Source organism: Diospyros lotus, chromosome 11 (assembly GCF_014633365.1).
Source record: "Diospyros lotus cultivar Yz01 chromosome 11, ASM1463336v1, whole genome shotgun sequence".
NCBI classification, from domain to species: Eukaryota; Viridiplantae; Streptophyta; class Magnoliopsida; order Ericales; family Ebenaceae; genus Diospyros; species Diospyros lotus.
Genome location: NC_068348.1, coordinates 22,325,784 through 22,341,914, shown reverse-complemented (window position 1 = coordinate 22,341,914; position 16,131 = coordinate 22,325,784). Strand labels below are relative to the sequence as shown.

General features: G+C 38.0%; 1 protein-coding gene across 4 annotated transcripts; it reads right to left on the bottom strand.

Moving 5' to 3' along the window:
* Positions 1 to 317: 317 nt before the first annotated feature.
* On the bottom strand, positions 318 to 15,859 carry LOC127813305 (mechanosensitive ion channel protein 10-like). Of its 4 annotated transcripts, none has more exons than XR_008026101.1 (8): positions 14,038 to 15,848; positions 13,790 to 13,910; positions 13,036 to 13,329; positions 12,754 to 12,956; positions 8,184 to 8,464; positions 5,816 to 6,180; positions 4,320 to 5,558; positions 318 to 745 (listed from the first exon to the last, which is right to left on the bottom strand). XR_008026101.1 is itself a non-coding variant. In XM_052354221.1 (7 exons), exons 2-6 carry the CDS (start codon positions 15,498 to 15,500, stop codon positions 8,230 to 8,232), a joined length of 2,316 nt encoding a protein of 771 aa, XP_052210181.1. In that variant the 5' UTR covers positions 15,501 to 15,507; positions 15,704 to 15,859; the 3' UTR covers positions 342 to 745; positions 8,184 to 8,229. The 4 variants fall into 4 exon arrangements, 2 of the variants coding, with proteins under 2 accessions (XP_052210181.1, XP_052210182.1); XR_008026100.1 differs by having other exon boundaries at positions 319 to 745; positions 5,795 to 6,180; XM_052354221.1 differs by lacking the exons at positions 4,320 to 5,558; positions 5,816 to 6,180 and having other exon boundaries at positions 342 to 745; positions 14,038 to 15,507; positions 15,704 to 15,859.
* Positions 15,860 to 16,131: the final 272 nt, after the last annotated feature.

Here is a 16,131-nt window from a genome sequence, read left to right as displayed (position 1 = left end):
AATGTTTGGATAAATAGAATCATTATTAACTACACCTTATTCTAATGAAGATACATTATTGGCACATTAGGGGCACAACATTCATAATATCATTGACTTACTAAAAGTCACATTAACAATACAAATCAATGCAAAAGAATATGGTAAAATTTATGTTGGATCCCCTTCCTAATGTAACCCCCTCTTGAGAGGGAATGATGAGAAAAAATTCCAACACCATCTTCATATAGAAAAATTTCATAAGATTGCAATAAATGAAGAAGACAATTAATATTCTTGTGTTCCACAATGGCAAAAAAAATTTTAAATTCGTAAATCCATAAATTAAAGCCCTTAATGATCAACTGGGACCAAAAGCTAAAAGCTTGAGCATGCCCCGTTGAAGCAATAAGCTTTGTTTATGGTCATGGCCCCAATCCTGCAAAACTTGAAGCTGGAAATTTCTATTGTCTCGTTGACCTTGTAAAATATGCATTTCAGGATATGTATTGTAACAATATCTTACATCTGCAGCTCAATTTGAACAGTCATTAACATTTACTATTCATAAAGGCTACATGGAATCAGGAAAAAATAAATGAGCAAACAGAAAGAAAGATTGTGAAGACTCGTTTTATGGTAGATAGCATAGAACTGACACATGAAGAAACAGAAAATACAAACAACTTCAGCATGGTCTTCAAACCAACCACAGTCTCCTTCCTCCACACAGGCAAGAGATATCCTCGCCTCCTCGTAGTAGTATCTGTTGGAAAAATAAACTTAACATTCAAGTCTAGATACATGGAATAGGAAAAGAAGAGTTGTTTAGGTATGTGTATGAAGAGTGCTCAGACGCACGTGTGATGAGTGCTTTGTAATATGTGTTTAATGTGTTAATGCTACATGCAAGTAGGAGTCTACAAATAACTAGATGAAGTCATGTTTTGTAGAGTGGAATGACAGTTGTTCTTGAATAGTAAAGTTATGCTTATTGTGTTCCTCCCTCTTATCTTCCCAATGAGCATTTGCGCATTGCAGTGTCTGTCTTTGTTTCCAACAAAGTGGTATCAAAGTTGTGTTCTGGTCTTGATTATCACAAGGAGAAGGATCATTACTGGCGCATGTGAAGAAGAGGGAGCGTGTTCTCCAGGTTTGTGAAAAAGAGAACCTCTTGAGAGGGCTAGTTGCACGTGAAGTCTACCAATTGGTGACAAGTGAAAGTGTGAGTTCTAAGATAGATTCCACAAAAGCGTTGAGGAAACGAGAGGATGTTAGTGAGATACACGGAGGTGTATGTAATGACTAATTAATAGTTTCTTGAATTATTAAAAAATATGGAAAATGAAGTGCCAACAGTTGTAACGAGTACTTTTAAGATAGTTCTCAAGGATTTACTTAGAAAATTTTAAGTTACCTCCAATAGGGTCTGGGATGTTAAAGATAGAAAGCGAGGGGCTCATGGGCATCAAAGCAGAGGTGTAGCGGTCAGAGGTCCAAAACCCAAAGGTGAAGCAGCAATGCTCACTCCAGCGACTCTGTACGATGGACGTAGAATCTTGTGCCAAGGACAATGAGTAGAGGGCTTGTAGACGCCAAGGCTAAGGAAAGGGTGCCGCTGGCCCTTCAATCCAGCAAGGAAGGAAAGCTGGAGAGCAACCATGTGATTCCAAGACTTCACAAAAGAGGAACAAGAGGACACCACCGAGGCAGAGGGTGATGCCCAAGTTGAATCCAACTGCCTAAGCAGGGAGTGAATCACCAGGAAGGATGTAAGCTTGGCCCACAACCACACCTATCAAAGCCATAAACAGCTTTTTGAGTGAAAAGCTCAGCCTATGTTTTGGACTTCTGACAGCACTTTAAAAGAAGCCTTTAGCTTAAGCAGCTTTTGAAATTGTTGTACCGAACACTCTACATGCTTTTCATAAGCAAGCTTCTCAAAACATCCATAAGCTAAAGCTCTACTTAAGCCACACCAAATGAACCTGCAGAAGTAGCTTTGAAGATACTCAGAAGCCTTCTCAATGATATGCATGGTGAGTCAAATGAATTAATGAGGGATTTGCAAGGAGGAGATTAAGCTACACCTATGGATGTTTGAAGAAGAATTGATGTTGCTCATAATTTTCCTTCAAGATGTGGTCCAAGCTCATAAATTTAGTGAAGCAACAAAAAAGGAGAGGATATTTAAGTTTAAGGGGGAGTTGGAAAAATAAACTTAAATATTGAAGTCTAGACAAATGGAGTAGGAAGTGAAGAGTTGTCTTGATATGTGTGAAGAGTGCTTAGATATGTGTCTAATCGTTTTCTAATGTGTGTGTGAGTTTAATATATGAAGGGTAGATGCATGTATGAGTCTATAAATAGTGAAGTTAGCAAGTCCATATTGTGTAGTGGAGTGAGTTGTTTTTGAATAGTAATGTTATGTTTACTGTGGTCCTCCCTCTCCTTGTTATAAAGTCCAAAATTTAGGTTTTAAGGGCTGCAAAAGACGAAGTCCTAAAATCTGTGAATACATGAGAAATTAACTGTGAAACTTAGGAAGAAAACCCTAACTTTTAATATGTATATACACCTTAATTAAATTCATAGACTATACACCTATATATATATACAAATACAATGGGCCATGGACCATGGGCCATAATATAGGATTAACCCTAGACTATAACCATATAACTCAACACTTCCCCTCAAGTTGGAGCATATATATCATATTCACCAAGGTTGCTACAAATATACTCAATTCGAGGACTCCTGAGAGACTTAGTGAAGACATCTGTTAACTGGTCATTGGAATTGACAAAATCTGTGGTAATACAGTCAGATAAAATCTTCTCTCGAATGAAGTGACAATCTATCTCGATATGTTTGGTCCTCTCATGAAAGATTGTATTGGAAGCAATATGTGTTGTAGCTTGATTGTCGCAAATTAATCTCATATGTGATATCTCCCCAAACTTGAGCTCCTAAAGCAATTGTTTTAACCAGATAAATTCACACGTTGTCAAGATCATAGCACGATATTCTGCTTTTGCACGCGACCTAGCAACAACCTCCTGCTTCTTATTTTTCCAAAATACTAGGTTTCCTCCAACCAAAACACAATATCCTGAAGTAGACCATCTATCAAAAGGGGAACATGCCCAATCAGCATCAGAATATCTTACTACTTGAGTATGACCTCTATCCTCATACAATAGTTCTCTACCTGGAGCTCTCTTAATATACTTGAGAATCCGGACTACCACATCCCAGTGGCTATCGCAAGGAGACTGTAAAAACTGATTGACAACACTAACTGAGAAAGAAATATCTGAGCGAGTGATAGTAAGATAATTAAGTTTTCCGACTAACCTGCGGTATCTTCCAAGATCAGTAAGAGACTCCCTCTGTCCTGGTAAGAGCTTTACATTAGGGTCCATAGGAGAATCTATAGGTTTGCAATCAAGCATCCCAGTTTCTTCCAAAATATCTAACACATACTTTCGTTGAGAGATAACAATACTAGAATTGGACTGGACAACTTCTATGCCAAGAAAGTATTTAAGTAACCCCAAGTCCTTAGTCTAAAAATGATGGAAAACATGTTTTTTCAACTGAATAATACCATCCTGATCATCACCTGTAATAACAATATCATCCACATAGACAACCAATTATATACACCTCCCCTGTGATGTGTGTTTATAAAAAATCGAATGATCAGACTCACTACGAGTCATATCAAAGTCTTGAATGACATCACTGAAACGACCAAACCAGGCTCGAGGAGACTGCTTCAACCCATATAATGAGCGACAGAGTTTATAAACCTACCCAGACTCCTCCTAAGCAACAAACCCAAGAGGTTGCTTCATATAAATCTCCTCCTGAAGCTCACCGTGTAAGAAGGTATTCTTAATGTCCAATTGATACAACAGCCAATGGCGCATAGCTGCTATAGAGAGAAGCAAACACATAGAGAACATCTTAGCAACAAGAGAAAAAGTGTCACCATGGTCAAGACCATAAACCTGAATATACCCTTTGGCAACCAAACAGGCCTTAAGGCGATCAATCTGCCCATCAGGACCCACCTTGACAGTATAGATCCACCAACAGCCGACAAGAGATTTCCCTAGGGGTAAAGGAACCAAATCCCTAGTACCATTGGAATGCAAAGCAGTCATCTCATCCACCATTGTTTGTCGCCACCTCGGATCAGAAAGTCTCACTAACAATCTTAGGTACTAAAATAGAGGATAAGAAAGACACAAAAGCACAAAAAAGAGATGAGAGACAGTGATAACTAAGAAAATTATAAATGGGGTGAAGATTACGAGAAGAACAGGTACCTTTCCGAAGGGCAATGGGAAGCAAATCCTCAGAAGGTAGGACTGCAACAAGTGGAGAGACTGGAGCAGGATGTGAGGCAGCAGGAGTCGCGAAAGTAGTGGGAGATACGGGAGAAGACGCAGGAACAACATCTCCACCGAGAGGAGACCGAGGCTAATGACGCCAATGATAAACCTGCAATAGGGTAGAAGAAGGAACGGGGAGAATAAGAGTAGGAGGACTCACGAGAAGAGGGATTGCCTTAGAAATGGGTTGACACTCGGAATAAGGCAAAGAGTAGAAAGGAGACAACTCAAAGAAGATAACATCCGTCGAAAGAAAATAGCGGCGGGTGTCAGGAGAATAACACCGATAACCCTTCTGAGGCGAGAGTAACCAAGAAAAATGCACTTGATGGACCGAGCAGATAATTTATCTTGACTGGGAGACAGGTTATGGACAAAGCAAGTGCAACCAAAGACACGAGGAGGAAGAATATATAATGGTTGATCAGGAAACAAGAGAGAGTGAGGAATCTGGTGCTGAAGAACTGAGGAAAGCATCATGTTAATGAGATAGCAAGCAGCAAGGACAACTTCAGCCCAAAAGCGAAAAGGGACATGATGATGTAGAAGAAGAGTGCGAGCAGTTTCAATCAAATGTCAGTTTTTGCGCTCAGCAACCCCATTCTGTTGTGGTGTATATGCACAAGAAGACTGATGCAAGATCCCCTGAGAAAACATAAAGGTAGTAAAAGGAATAGAAAAATACTCAGGGGTATTGTCACTGCGCAATACTTGGACAGAGGTATAAAATTGAGTTTTGATTTCAGCACAAAAGCATTCAAAAATTGAGAATAACTCAAAACGATTTTTTATTAAATATAACCATGTGCAACGAGAATAATCTTCGATAAACATTACAAAATATTGAAAACCTAAAACAAACACGACGCGACTAGGACCCTAGACATCGGAATGAACTAAAGCAAACGGGGACATAGCCCAATTATTGACATGCTTTGGAAAAGAAGTGCGAGACTATTTTCCAAGTTGACAAGACTCACAATAAAAAGACGACAAACAAGATAAACTGGGGACCATCTTCTGAAACTTAGCCAAACTAGGATGTCCCAAACGATTGTGGAGAAGAGCAAGAGACTCAGTCACTGAGCAAGCAATAGGCGATGCAGGAAGGTTGAGATGATAAAGACTCTGCGACTCACATCCGACGCCAATCATCTGTCTCGTACCACAATCCTGGATAGTAACAAAATGATCATCAAAGGTGATAGAACAATTTAAGACACGCGTAAGTTTACTAACATAGACAAGATTAAAGGGGCAATGAGAAAGATAAAGGACAGAATCTAAAGACAGAGAAGGTAAGGGTTTGGCAGTGCTAACAGCTTTAGCAACCACTTTGGATCCATTGGCTAATGTTACAGAAGGTAAAGAAATAGAATTAGTAAAATGAGAGAACAAATGGGGATTACCAGATATATGGTTAGAAGCACCTGAGTCCAGGACCCATGGTCCCAAAAAGGATGACTGAGCGAGACAAGCAATGGAATCACCAAAGTGGGCGACAGAAGCAACTGTGGATGAGGTTTGTTGGAACGTCTTATATTTGAGATACTCATCATAGTCAACTCCAGTGAGAAGGACAGATTGCGGTGGATGACCATCAAATGACTCAGATCGAGAACCATCAGCATGAACAACATTAACATGAGAGGACGACCATGCAACTTATAACACTGTTCCTTAGTATGCCCCCACTTGCGACAATAGTTTCACTTGGGGCGTTTGCCCCGATTACCACGATCTCCTCCTTGTTCACCACTACTCTGAACCTGTGTAGCCATGATTGAATAATCACCTGCAAAAGAAGAAGGCACTATAGGAACAGATGAAACCTGAAAAAGACGAGAATACACTTTATCCATAGTAAGGACAGTAGGACTAGCAAGAATCTGATCACAAACAGGAACAAACTCAGGACTAATGGCAGGAAGAGTACACACCATGAAGAACTTATCCCGCTGAGCTAGATCCTCTACAGCAGTCTTACCAACAGGTAACAATGAGTTAAATTCAGCTTTAATAAAGGCCATCTGACCAAGAAAATCAGGAATAATCAAACCCTGTTGTCGTAAACTAAACAGATTAGACACCACTGAATACAGGCGTTGAACGTCATTAGTGTATAACGCCTTGCCCTGAGCCCACAATTCACAGCACGTGGTATAGTTAGTATAAATCGGATGAAGAAAGGGATCAATTGACTGCCACAGGAGACTGCACAACAAAACATCAACTCTCTGTCACTCAGGTTTATTTGTGGTCACATTCTCAGCCTTGGGAGTTAGATGATCCTGTAAACCTTGACCCATACACCATAGTTCAATTGCCTTGGACCAAGAGATATAATTGGAACTGCCCATCAACTTCTCAGTAGCAATGGCTGGAGAGAGAGACAAAATACCAGAGAAGGAGCCAGATTTACTGGTACCAACCCTGTTGGACAAAAGGAAGCCCTACAAGATCAACAGATCTGAAACAAAAGGGTTAAATAAGCTAAAAAATAAAGGCTGGATGATCCAGCACAGAGAATGAGGTGTGGAGGCACGCTGGAGCGACGACAGATGGCAGATGCCGGTGACTGGCGACTGCGGATGGTGACGAAACCACCGGGGCTAGGATGGACTGAAAGAGGCGAGTCTAATGGTGAAGACGACATTGCGATCGGAGCACTGGTGAGAGAGATCGGAGCAAAAAAGTCTCCATGAACAGTGCAAGAGAGGCGGCGCGTGGCGACGGCAACGGTCCTCCGAGGGTTAACAAATCGGAGGCCGGCGATGGTGGTATGCGTGATTGGTGGTCGGACGGTGAAGACCGGCTGCTAACCAATAGCATGAGCGGCAGAAAAGCAGTGGGCAGCGACAGCGGTGGCACGGTAGGCTGCGACAGTCAGTGGCAAAGCGACTGACGGTGGTCGTCGGTGATGTGGGCAGCGGCGGCAGCTAGGGTTTGTATGGTGGCTGCTAGGGTTTGTATTTTGGCTCTAATACCATGTGAAACTTAGGAAGAAAACCCTAACTTTTAATATGTATATACACCTTAATTAAATTCATAGACTATACACCTATATATATATACAAATACAATGGGCCATGAGCCATGGGCTCTAATATAGGATTAACCCTAGACTATAACCATATAACTCAACAGTAACAATTCTAGCCATGGGCTCTAATATAGGATTAACCCTAGACTATAACCATATAACTCAACAGTAACAATTCTAGGAGCCTGATTGAAAGTTTTAGCTTTCAATTTGCCATCATCTTAGTAGCCACTTTCCAACACAAATGATGGTGGAGATGTCTCAAACAACATTAGTAGTTACCGTAGAATCCTCTTAGCTTATATCAGGGAAATACAAAGAAGTCTGGCTGAGGGAAAATAATCAACCTCCACTAGAATATTGTTATTTTCATCAAGCATAATTCAACATCTAACACTTCACAGTAATATCATTTCCTAGGCAAAGTTTCTAATGAAAACAACCTAGTTTTTTTTTTTTTTTCTCTTTCTTCGTTTGGCAAAGCATGCTATTAGTAATACACAATTAATTCACTCATAATCTTGCATTTTCAACTATATGAACTTCAAGCTCCAACCCTTAGCAGGCAACCATCCCTAAATAACAACAGATTATAAAATAAAGGTTCCTGGTCATAATGATAATGCAAACCACCCAAAATTCAATTCAATGGCTTCACTTCCATACTCCTTAGTCAAGCAATAAAGGGACAAATTCTTTGCCAGCCAGCTACCTTGGTGTCATTGAATAAAGTAAAAAGAATATATAAGACTTACAAAATGACCAAGAGTAACAATATCTGGAGGTCCAATTAGTCGCTGCTCACTGTACAAGATGAACTTCTTGAGGGAGTAGATTATAATTGATACCCAGCTCTTCAAAAATTTGTTTCATCTGTATGACCAATTCAGTTCTCCGCCTCATCTTCTCTCCATACTCTTGAAAATTCATCTTGTGACTAAAAAAGAGAGCCATCTTTATCTTGTTGACATTTTCAATTTCCTTAACCACCAGATTGTGGCTAGGATGCCAGTGTTGGAAATTTCTCTCCAAATACCTGAATACATAGGGAAAGCATTGAGAAAATGAATTCAATAAACAGCAAAGAACATACTGGTTTTGGGGACAGTGTATCATCAAGTAATGCATGAAGGAAAACCAAGTCCAAGTCAATCATAAAAGTTATTGTTAACATGCTAGTTAAAGGATAGGTCTGGTCTGGTTAAGAGAAAACCAGTCCTTTTTTACTTTGTGGATCTCTTTGCATGTTTTCTGGTTTCCTTAAGTTTCCACATCGTAAAGTGTTGTTCAAGAGAACTCTCCCCAAAGGTAAGAACAAGAAGCATGGCACAATAGTGTTAAACTGTTAACCACCATCTCATCTAAAAGCTTAAGTTGTTAAATAGAGGATCTTTTACATTACTATTTTTATCTTTGACATTACTATTTTTACTCTCAGCAAATAGAATATTTTAGAACTAATGTAGGGAAGGTCCTTTTTTTCAGTAAGTAACGAAGGGAAGGCCACCTACCACAAAACCCCTACCACAAAACAAGGAATTCTGAATTCAAAGAAATTCAGAGCAGTATATGGCTTTGTGCATCCTTGAAGAAAGCATGTTCTAGTTTCAAAAGTTCACCATGGATGACAGGATCTTGAGTTTATGACAGCTAAACAAGTATTTATCTCAAGTCAGTGAGTCACAAAATGCATGTTTGTCCTTCAAACTCTAGTTTGGTACAAGAGTTAGGTTAACAAGAATTGCACTAATTTCCCCATTGTCTTTGTTCCCCTTTTAGCAACACTCTTCAATGTTGTCTCACTCCTAAAATTTGGATGTTACAAACACTTCTTTTAGATCATTATTCATCATCTTAAATATTAGCAAGATTTTATAAATTACCTTTTCTTTTTTACAAGTATCCAAAAACCACCTTCAAGGGACAAAAAACCTATTAAGAGACTGTTTGACTTAGCCTAATCAAAAGAGCTTATTTGCTAATTAGTCGTTAAAGTGTTTGGATAAAATTTACTATAAGCTATCAGTTATCCATAAGCCGTCAGAACTTTTTAAATGAACAAAAGGATAAATTACTATTTTAAAAAATAAAGCTATCTGAATGCAATTTTTAGGTGAGTTCATTGGTACTTAATTATGGCATGCGTAACATATATAAAATTTAGTATAATAACTTTTATTTTAATTAATAAATTTTTAATTACATGTGTGATATGTAAATTTAAAAAAAATATATTATGATTTTAATGATTTTATAATTATTTCACGATTTTAAAATAATTTATTTTATAATATATTGCATATTTTATTGTGTCATGTATACAATATATAATATATAAAAAATATATTTATAAAAATAAAATAAATAATAGGTATTATATATTTAATATATTATATATTGTATAACATAATATTATATAGTATATAGTATAATATACAATATCAAAATATTAAACATATTACAGATAATATTGTATAATAGATAATATATTTTTGTAATATATTAATTTTATAATATATTATATATAAATAATATGACAGATTTTTAAAATGATCTTGTAATAATTTATAATATTTTATAGAGGAAACGGATTCGTCTTAGGTAATTTTAGATTTCAATGAGAGAAATTTGGTCTCTTTCTTGGTCAACAAGAGCTTTTTTTGCTGTCAAAAAAAATGCCTACTAGCTTTTAAAATAAGTTGTTGGGAGACTTGATTAAAAAAAGAAAATGTAACATTCCGCATCAAGCAATAAGGACGGAAACAACTTACCCTGATGGGTCTACACGAACTTCTTAGGAGTCACCCATCCTTAAGTTTCCCCAACTCAAACACTCTTAATCCAGAAGTTCTTTGCCTACATTCAACCCAAAAAATATCCAGCTGATGTTGTTTTCTTTCTTATTTATTCTTGATATATATTACCCTTTTCTAAACTCTTGGGGTATTACATTCTCCCTCCCTTGAGCACAAATATCCAGCTGATGTTGTTTTCTTTCTTATTTATTCTTGATATATATTACCCTTTTCTAAACTCTTGGGGTATTACATTCTCCCTCCCTTGAGCACATGACGTTCTCGTCATGCGACCTTACAATTAGTCCCACATCTCCCTCGTTCAGTGTCCCCAATCCAGTACCCCCAGCCTTGGGCTAGTACACAGTCCTCAATCCAATACCCTCAGCCTTTGGCTAGTACACAATCCCAACACACAACTCGGGTTGCTCTGATACCACCTGTAACATCCCGCACCGAGCAATAAAAAGGACGGGAACAACTTACCCTGATAAGCCTACGCGAACTTCCCAGGGGTCACCCATCCTTGAGCTTTCCCAACTCAAGCACACTTAACCCGGGAGTTATTTGCCTACATTTAACCCAAAAGGTATCCAACTAGTATTGTTTCCTTCCTTATTTATTCTCGATATATACTATCTTTTTTTGGACTCTTGGGGTATTACAAAAAATATTAGAAGAGCTTATAAGCTAAACTTTACCAAACAGGTAGGAAAAAAAATTAAGCTGTTGAAGAGCTTATAAGCTCCATTTGACCAAAAAATAAGCTAAGCCAAACACCCTCTAAGCCTACTTAAAGCGAGCGATCATCTAAAAGTGGCACTAAAAATTCTCGGAGGAGAACGGACAGTCCCCTATCACCACATAAAAAGCGAAACAGGAATGGTTCCTTGAGACAAAAACCTGAAACCCTGCACTCTGGAAAGCTTTCCTGTTCCCCTCAACTAAATATGCGGTCATGATGCAAACAAGAATGAAGCCCCAAACAAGGTGTTGTATAAACCTTGGACAAGTCTTAACTCCACAAATACAAAAAGTCAATCACAAATGCTAGCATGTCAAGGTTCCAGGTTCCAGACCTATATGTACGTTTTTCATCCAACTTATTGTCGGCTTGTATTTGTATCTGTACTTGTTGTTTATGAGTTATAATATGAGTGCTTTAATGATTATATTCATGTGATTCAGGAATTGTTGATTGAAATGTATATAAAAAACATGCTAGCATGTAAAGGGATTCTCTTTTCAATTTTTGTTCTTAAAATTTCAGAGACGAAAGCAAGAATTAATGCTTGGTTTCCTGTGTTTATTTTCAAAAGAAAAGGTCAATTTTTTAAAATTCTTGGAAAACATGAACAACCCCAACTACTTCATCACCCCACATCATGAACGTCCCTCCCCATCCCCAACAGCTCATGCACTTTTGACTCTTACCCCCATCCTCATTAGGTAGCAGGTATCGAACACCCAATCAATTCATATAAAAAAATTATAAAGAAAAAAAAAAAAAAACTTGTACCAAAAAAATCACTAAGTCTATAATATTATTAATATCAATAAATAAATTCATGAAAAACCAGATTCATAAATATTCAACTCTGCCTTTTAACAGTAGTAAAATAAAATAGAAATTTTATAGAAAAAATGCCATCAAAATTGGAAAGAGCATATCTTAAGACTAAAAAACACTCCTGTGATTGTCACATAAGAATTTTTTGAACTTCTGAAAAAAGCATATGGGCTTAATTCTCAGGATCTGTTAATCCTTCACTGAATCAATTTTGGATTTCATAAGAGGATATTTGGTAATGTTGATTGGCTCTTAGTGGGTTTTGTTTTATGTATTACACTTCTACTTTTTGTGGACGGTCCCTCCATATAGGAAATTATTGTGCTGGAAAGGATGATAAATTCCAAAAATGAATGTCATAGAAAAGGAAAGATAGCATCCAAGGACTAAGAAACAGTGCAGATGAAGACAGGACTACAATTGGAACCTCAATAGCGACAGATGCTCCCACTTGAAGTTGGTTGAAGCCCTGGAGTTGCATGGGAATTTTCAACCATGAAATATGATAGCATTTTTTCACTAAGTGATCACCAATGTTATCCTCAGCAAAATGCGTTACAAAATAGGATACATCCACAAGAAATAATCATGATGTTGCACATTAATGAATTGAAACATATGTTTTTGCAGATCAATAGCAAACATCATTCTCATACGATAAGGCAGGATTATGATGGTATCCATCATGTTATTTTTCAGTACTTCCAACAGAACAGATGTTTTGTCAAAATGGGGCCAGAGATATATTGCAAAGTTCAAAATATAAGTTCAACTTAACTATAGCTCTATTCTAGCCCTAGTCAATTCTGTATTCTGCTAGTCATTGAGCTAACTTCCCCAAATTATTGGCACAGATGCTCTAGTTGTTAAGCTATTAGCTTGAATCAATTATATAAATCCAGATCCTTTAATCACAGAACTGAGTTAAAGGAAGAAAGTGTAAGGCTACAGTAAACTTACATTTTTATTTTGTCTTTTAAAGCTCCAACCTTCTCCACTGGTGTTCTGAAATCAATAGAGAACTCAAAAGAATCACCCATATCAGGGCTTCTATAGAAATTGCTGATGGGCTTGGTAGCTAAAACAGAGTTCGGGTAGTAAATCATTTCATTGTCATATCTTAAGAAGACTGTCGTCAAGATATTCATCTCTTCAACTACCATCTGTCAGTTTACAAGAAGTCAAGCAAAATTTATGAAAAACAGTGACATTAGTCAATATAACAAGTCGCGTATAGGTTACCTGAACACCATCTATGACACAACGGTCACCAACATCAAATGGATGCATCACAAACACAAATATGATAGCCTCAAATATGGTTTTGCAAGTGTTTCCAAACATAAAAGCTGCCACTACAAGCTGTGACGAGAGGACCAGAAGTACTTTTGTTGTTGCAATTTCCATCAGAAGAAGCCACACGATAATGATAATAATAACAAGGATCCCTGTAACAAGTTTGTCCAATTGTTTCACTGCTGTTTTGGTATCATTTAAAGCATGTGCAAGAGCTTTCCGGCCTTTGTAAACTTTCACCTACACAAGAACGAACAACTTACCACTATGATCAACCATACAGCAGGAACTTTTGATTCTCTGAATATGCTTTAAATTCACCAACTCTTCAGTCTTCAGCAAAACAAGTGCATTGACATCAATTTAAGATTACTTCAACAACTTTGTTGCCATAAATGTTCAGATCATATGCTATAGCACTTGATTTCAGAATTCTCATTCACTAAATTTTTATAGAAAATACTAGGAGGAAGAAACTTTTGTATCCAAGAAACATGTTTTCAGCTCTGACTATCCTAAGTTTCAAAAAAATTCTTTTGCTTCCAACTCTTTATTGTTTGTCAAATAAAGCATAGTGGTACATGTAATGTGCATCAAGTGCAAAGGCAATTTGTAGAACAAGTTAAGTAATACCAAATTAGTGAGGGACGCAAGCAAATATCAGACTCCATAAATACTGATAACAATAAAAAGGTCTTACCACCCAGTCTGTCAAAGCTTTCCGGTCAATTCGTCCAGTCTCTGATCCTTCAAACAATGGAAAAACAGCATCAACCTCTTCCTTAATCAAGAACCTCCTTAGGTCCTCCTCATAGATATACCTATAGATATGAAATTTTACAGTCTAGCTCTAGCATAAACAAGAAAAGAAAAAGTAGGGACTTGGAACTTGGGAGGTCACCAAACCAAAAAAAAAAAAAAAAACTGCAAAGGCTATATTTTTCTTACGTGCCATCAGTATGAGCAACATTCTTGAAAATGTGATAGGCAGCGGCTATTGCTTCCATTTCGTTGCTAATTTCCTTGTCTGTCTGTTCATCTCCTCCATCATAAAAATTTTCCTCAAGAGCATTGGTGATGGTGCACAGCCCTGAAGTTGATACAAAATCAACCAATACCTTCATGGTCCAAGCAGAAACTTTTTCTTGTTTCATCCTATACAACTTCTCTATGTCAATCATGTCCTTTTCCTTCCCATCCTTCTTCTTCTTGTTCATTCGAAAACTGAAAAGACTGGTGTTTGTTCTACTGATCATCTGCTCTGACTCCAAAACTGGAGGCCCAGAAAGAGTTTGGACAATGTATTGGTGGAAGATTGATTCTTGAATCCTGTCAAAGAATCTATTGACATGGAAAGAGGATGCCAAAATCTTTAGCAGCAATGTCTTTAAAACCCACAAAAAAGACCCAATGAGCAAAGACACAATGGTCAAAGTAACATAGTGCAAAATTTTGGTGGCCTTGTCAAAAATTTCGGTCGCCTTCTCCGATCTGTGGACGCCATGGTTGAACAACAAGACCCAAGTAAGAAGAACCAGAGCCAACCAGATGCAGACCCTAACACTCTTCCTCAAACCATGAACAAAGTACAGCACCTTCTTTCTGAACAAATAATTGCGTTCAATCAAGAATACAACAAAACTGATGGACCACTTGGTAACCAACAAGCCAGAGAAGGTCACCAAAACAAGCAGACACCATTTCCAAACCTCCAAACCCCAAATCATATCATGTTCTAACTCGTGCACAGTCAAGCTAGCCACAAGAGTTGCCAAGAGGCAGAAGAACACAATCCATTCAACCAGAACCATCATTTTCACCCTCCGGTACTTCAACTTACGCCGACTAGTCACTTTTTTAAAGATCTTCTCGTCATCGTCCTCCCCTACTTCGCCACCCGGTGACGCCATTAAAGGTGTTCGTGGAGTTATCAAGAATGAATCTGATCTCATACTCTCCTTAAGAGTAGTACTAGAAAGTGCCATTTTGCTGGCCGGCGATCCCTGGTTAGATAAGAAAGCAATAGGCGAACCCAGTCTCTGTTCGGCTGTGCCTTGCATAGCCATGCCAATTTCTTCAATCAAATTGGAATCAAGAGGAACAGACGGCTCCCCAAATCTTGATTTGGGCTTTGAGAGCACCGACCTCGCCAGTGATTTTCGGCGAGAAAGGGTTTCGGGATTGGGGGGCCTGGGAGGCTTGTTAGGGCTGGGACTGAACCGAGCAATCTCCGGCGAAGAAGAGTGTACCGGCCCCGGCGCCGGTTCCGGTGCCGGTGCAGGCGTCGACGACCTGTGACCAGAATCCACACCATTGCTAGTTTGAAAACCCTCTCCGGAGATTGCAATCACCACCTCGGCCGCCGTCATGCCTATTTCCCCACTTTTTGAGGCTTTCCAATTTGCATCCATCACAAAACTACCACATTCAACAGCAATCAACGTCCCAATATGCAACAGTTTGAAGTTAGTAAAGCTTCACGAACCAAAACAAAACGTAGGGTTACAAACTGGAATCCAAGAGTATCTCTATACTATCTGACCTCGCTAAGAACTTAAAAACAACCTACAAAGCAATAACAACGATAAATGAACAAGGAGTTGGATTTTTGAACCTTCGCTGGAAGAGGGATCAGTTTACCGGAAAACAACACCCTAACTTGGAGGGGAATGCAGAGGGCGGTGAAACTGAAGATTACAGAGACGATTATCCAACAGGAGCAGGAGAAGTACACTTACAGCTCCTAGTACTAGTAGGGCTTTTGCAACGGAGCTAAAAGAACACTCCTTGATCACATGTCAGTTGACCAGGGCCCGGGGGCTGTAATAATAATAATAATAAAACACCTTTTACCAAACTAATTTTTGTTAAGTAAAAATGTTTTAAATATTTTTTAAATTAAGATATAAAATAATTAAAATAAGATTAAGAAATATTTTAAAATTTTTATTAATTTATTTTTTAAAATGCATGGAGATTAAAAAATATATATAAATTTATCTGAACATTCTTATATTATGTAATTTTTTAAAAAAAATTATT

Excerpts from the sequence above, each read along its gene's own strand:
- LOC127813305 (XM_052354221.1), bottom strand. The coding sequence starts at position 15,500 with ATGGATGCAAATTGGAAAGCCTCAAAAAGTGGGGAAATAGGCATGACG. Across the intron at positions 13,911-14,037 it reads GTTGCTCATACTGATGGCAC|GTATATCTATGAGGAGGACC; the intron begins GTAAGAAAAATA and ends TCATATCTATAG. Across the intron at positions 8,465-12,753 it reads TTAAAAGACAAAATAAAAAT|GTATTTGGAGAGAAATTTCC; the intron begins GTAAGTTTACTG and ends CTATGTATTCAG.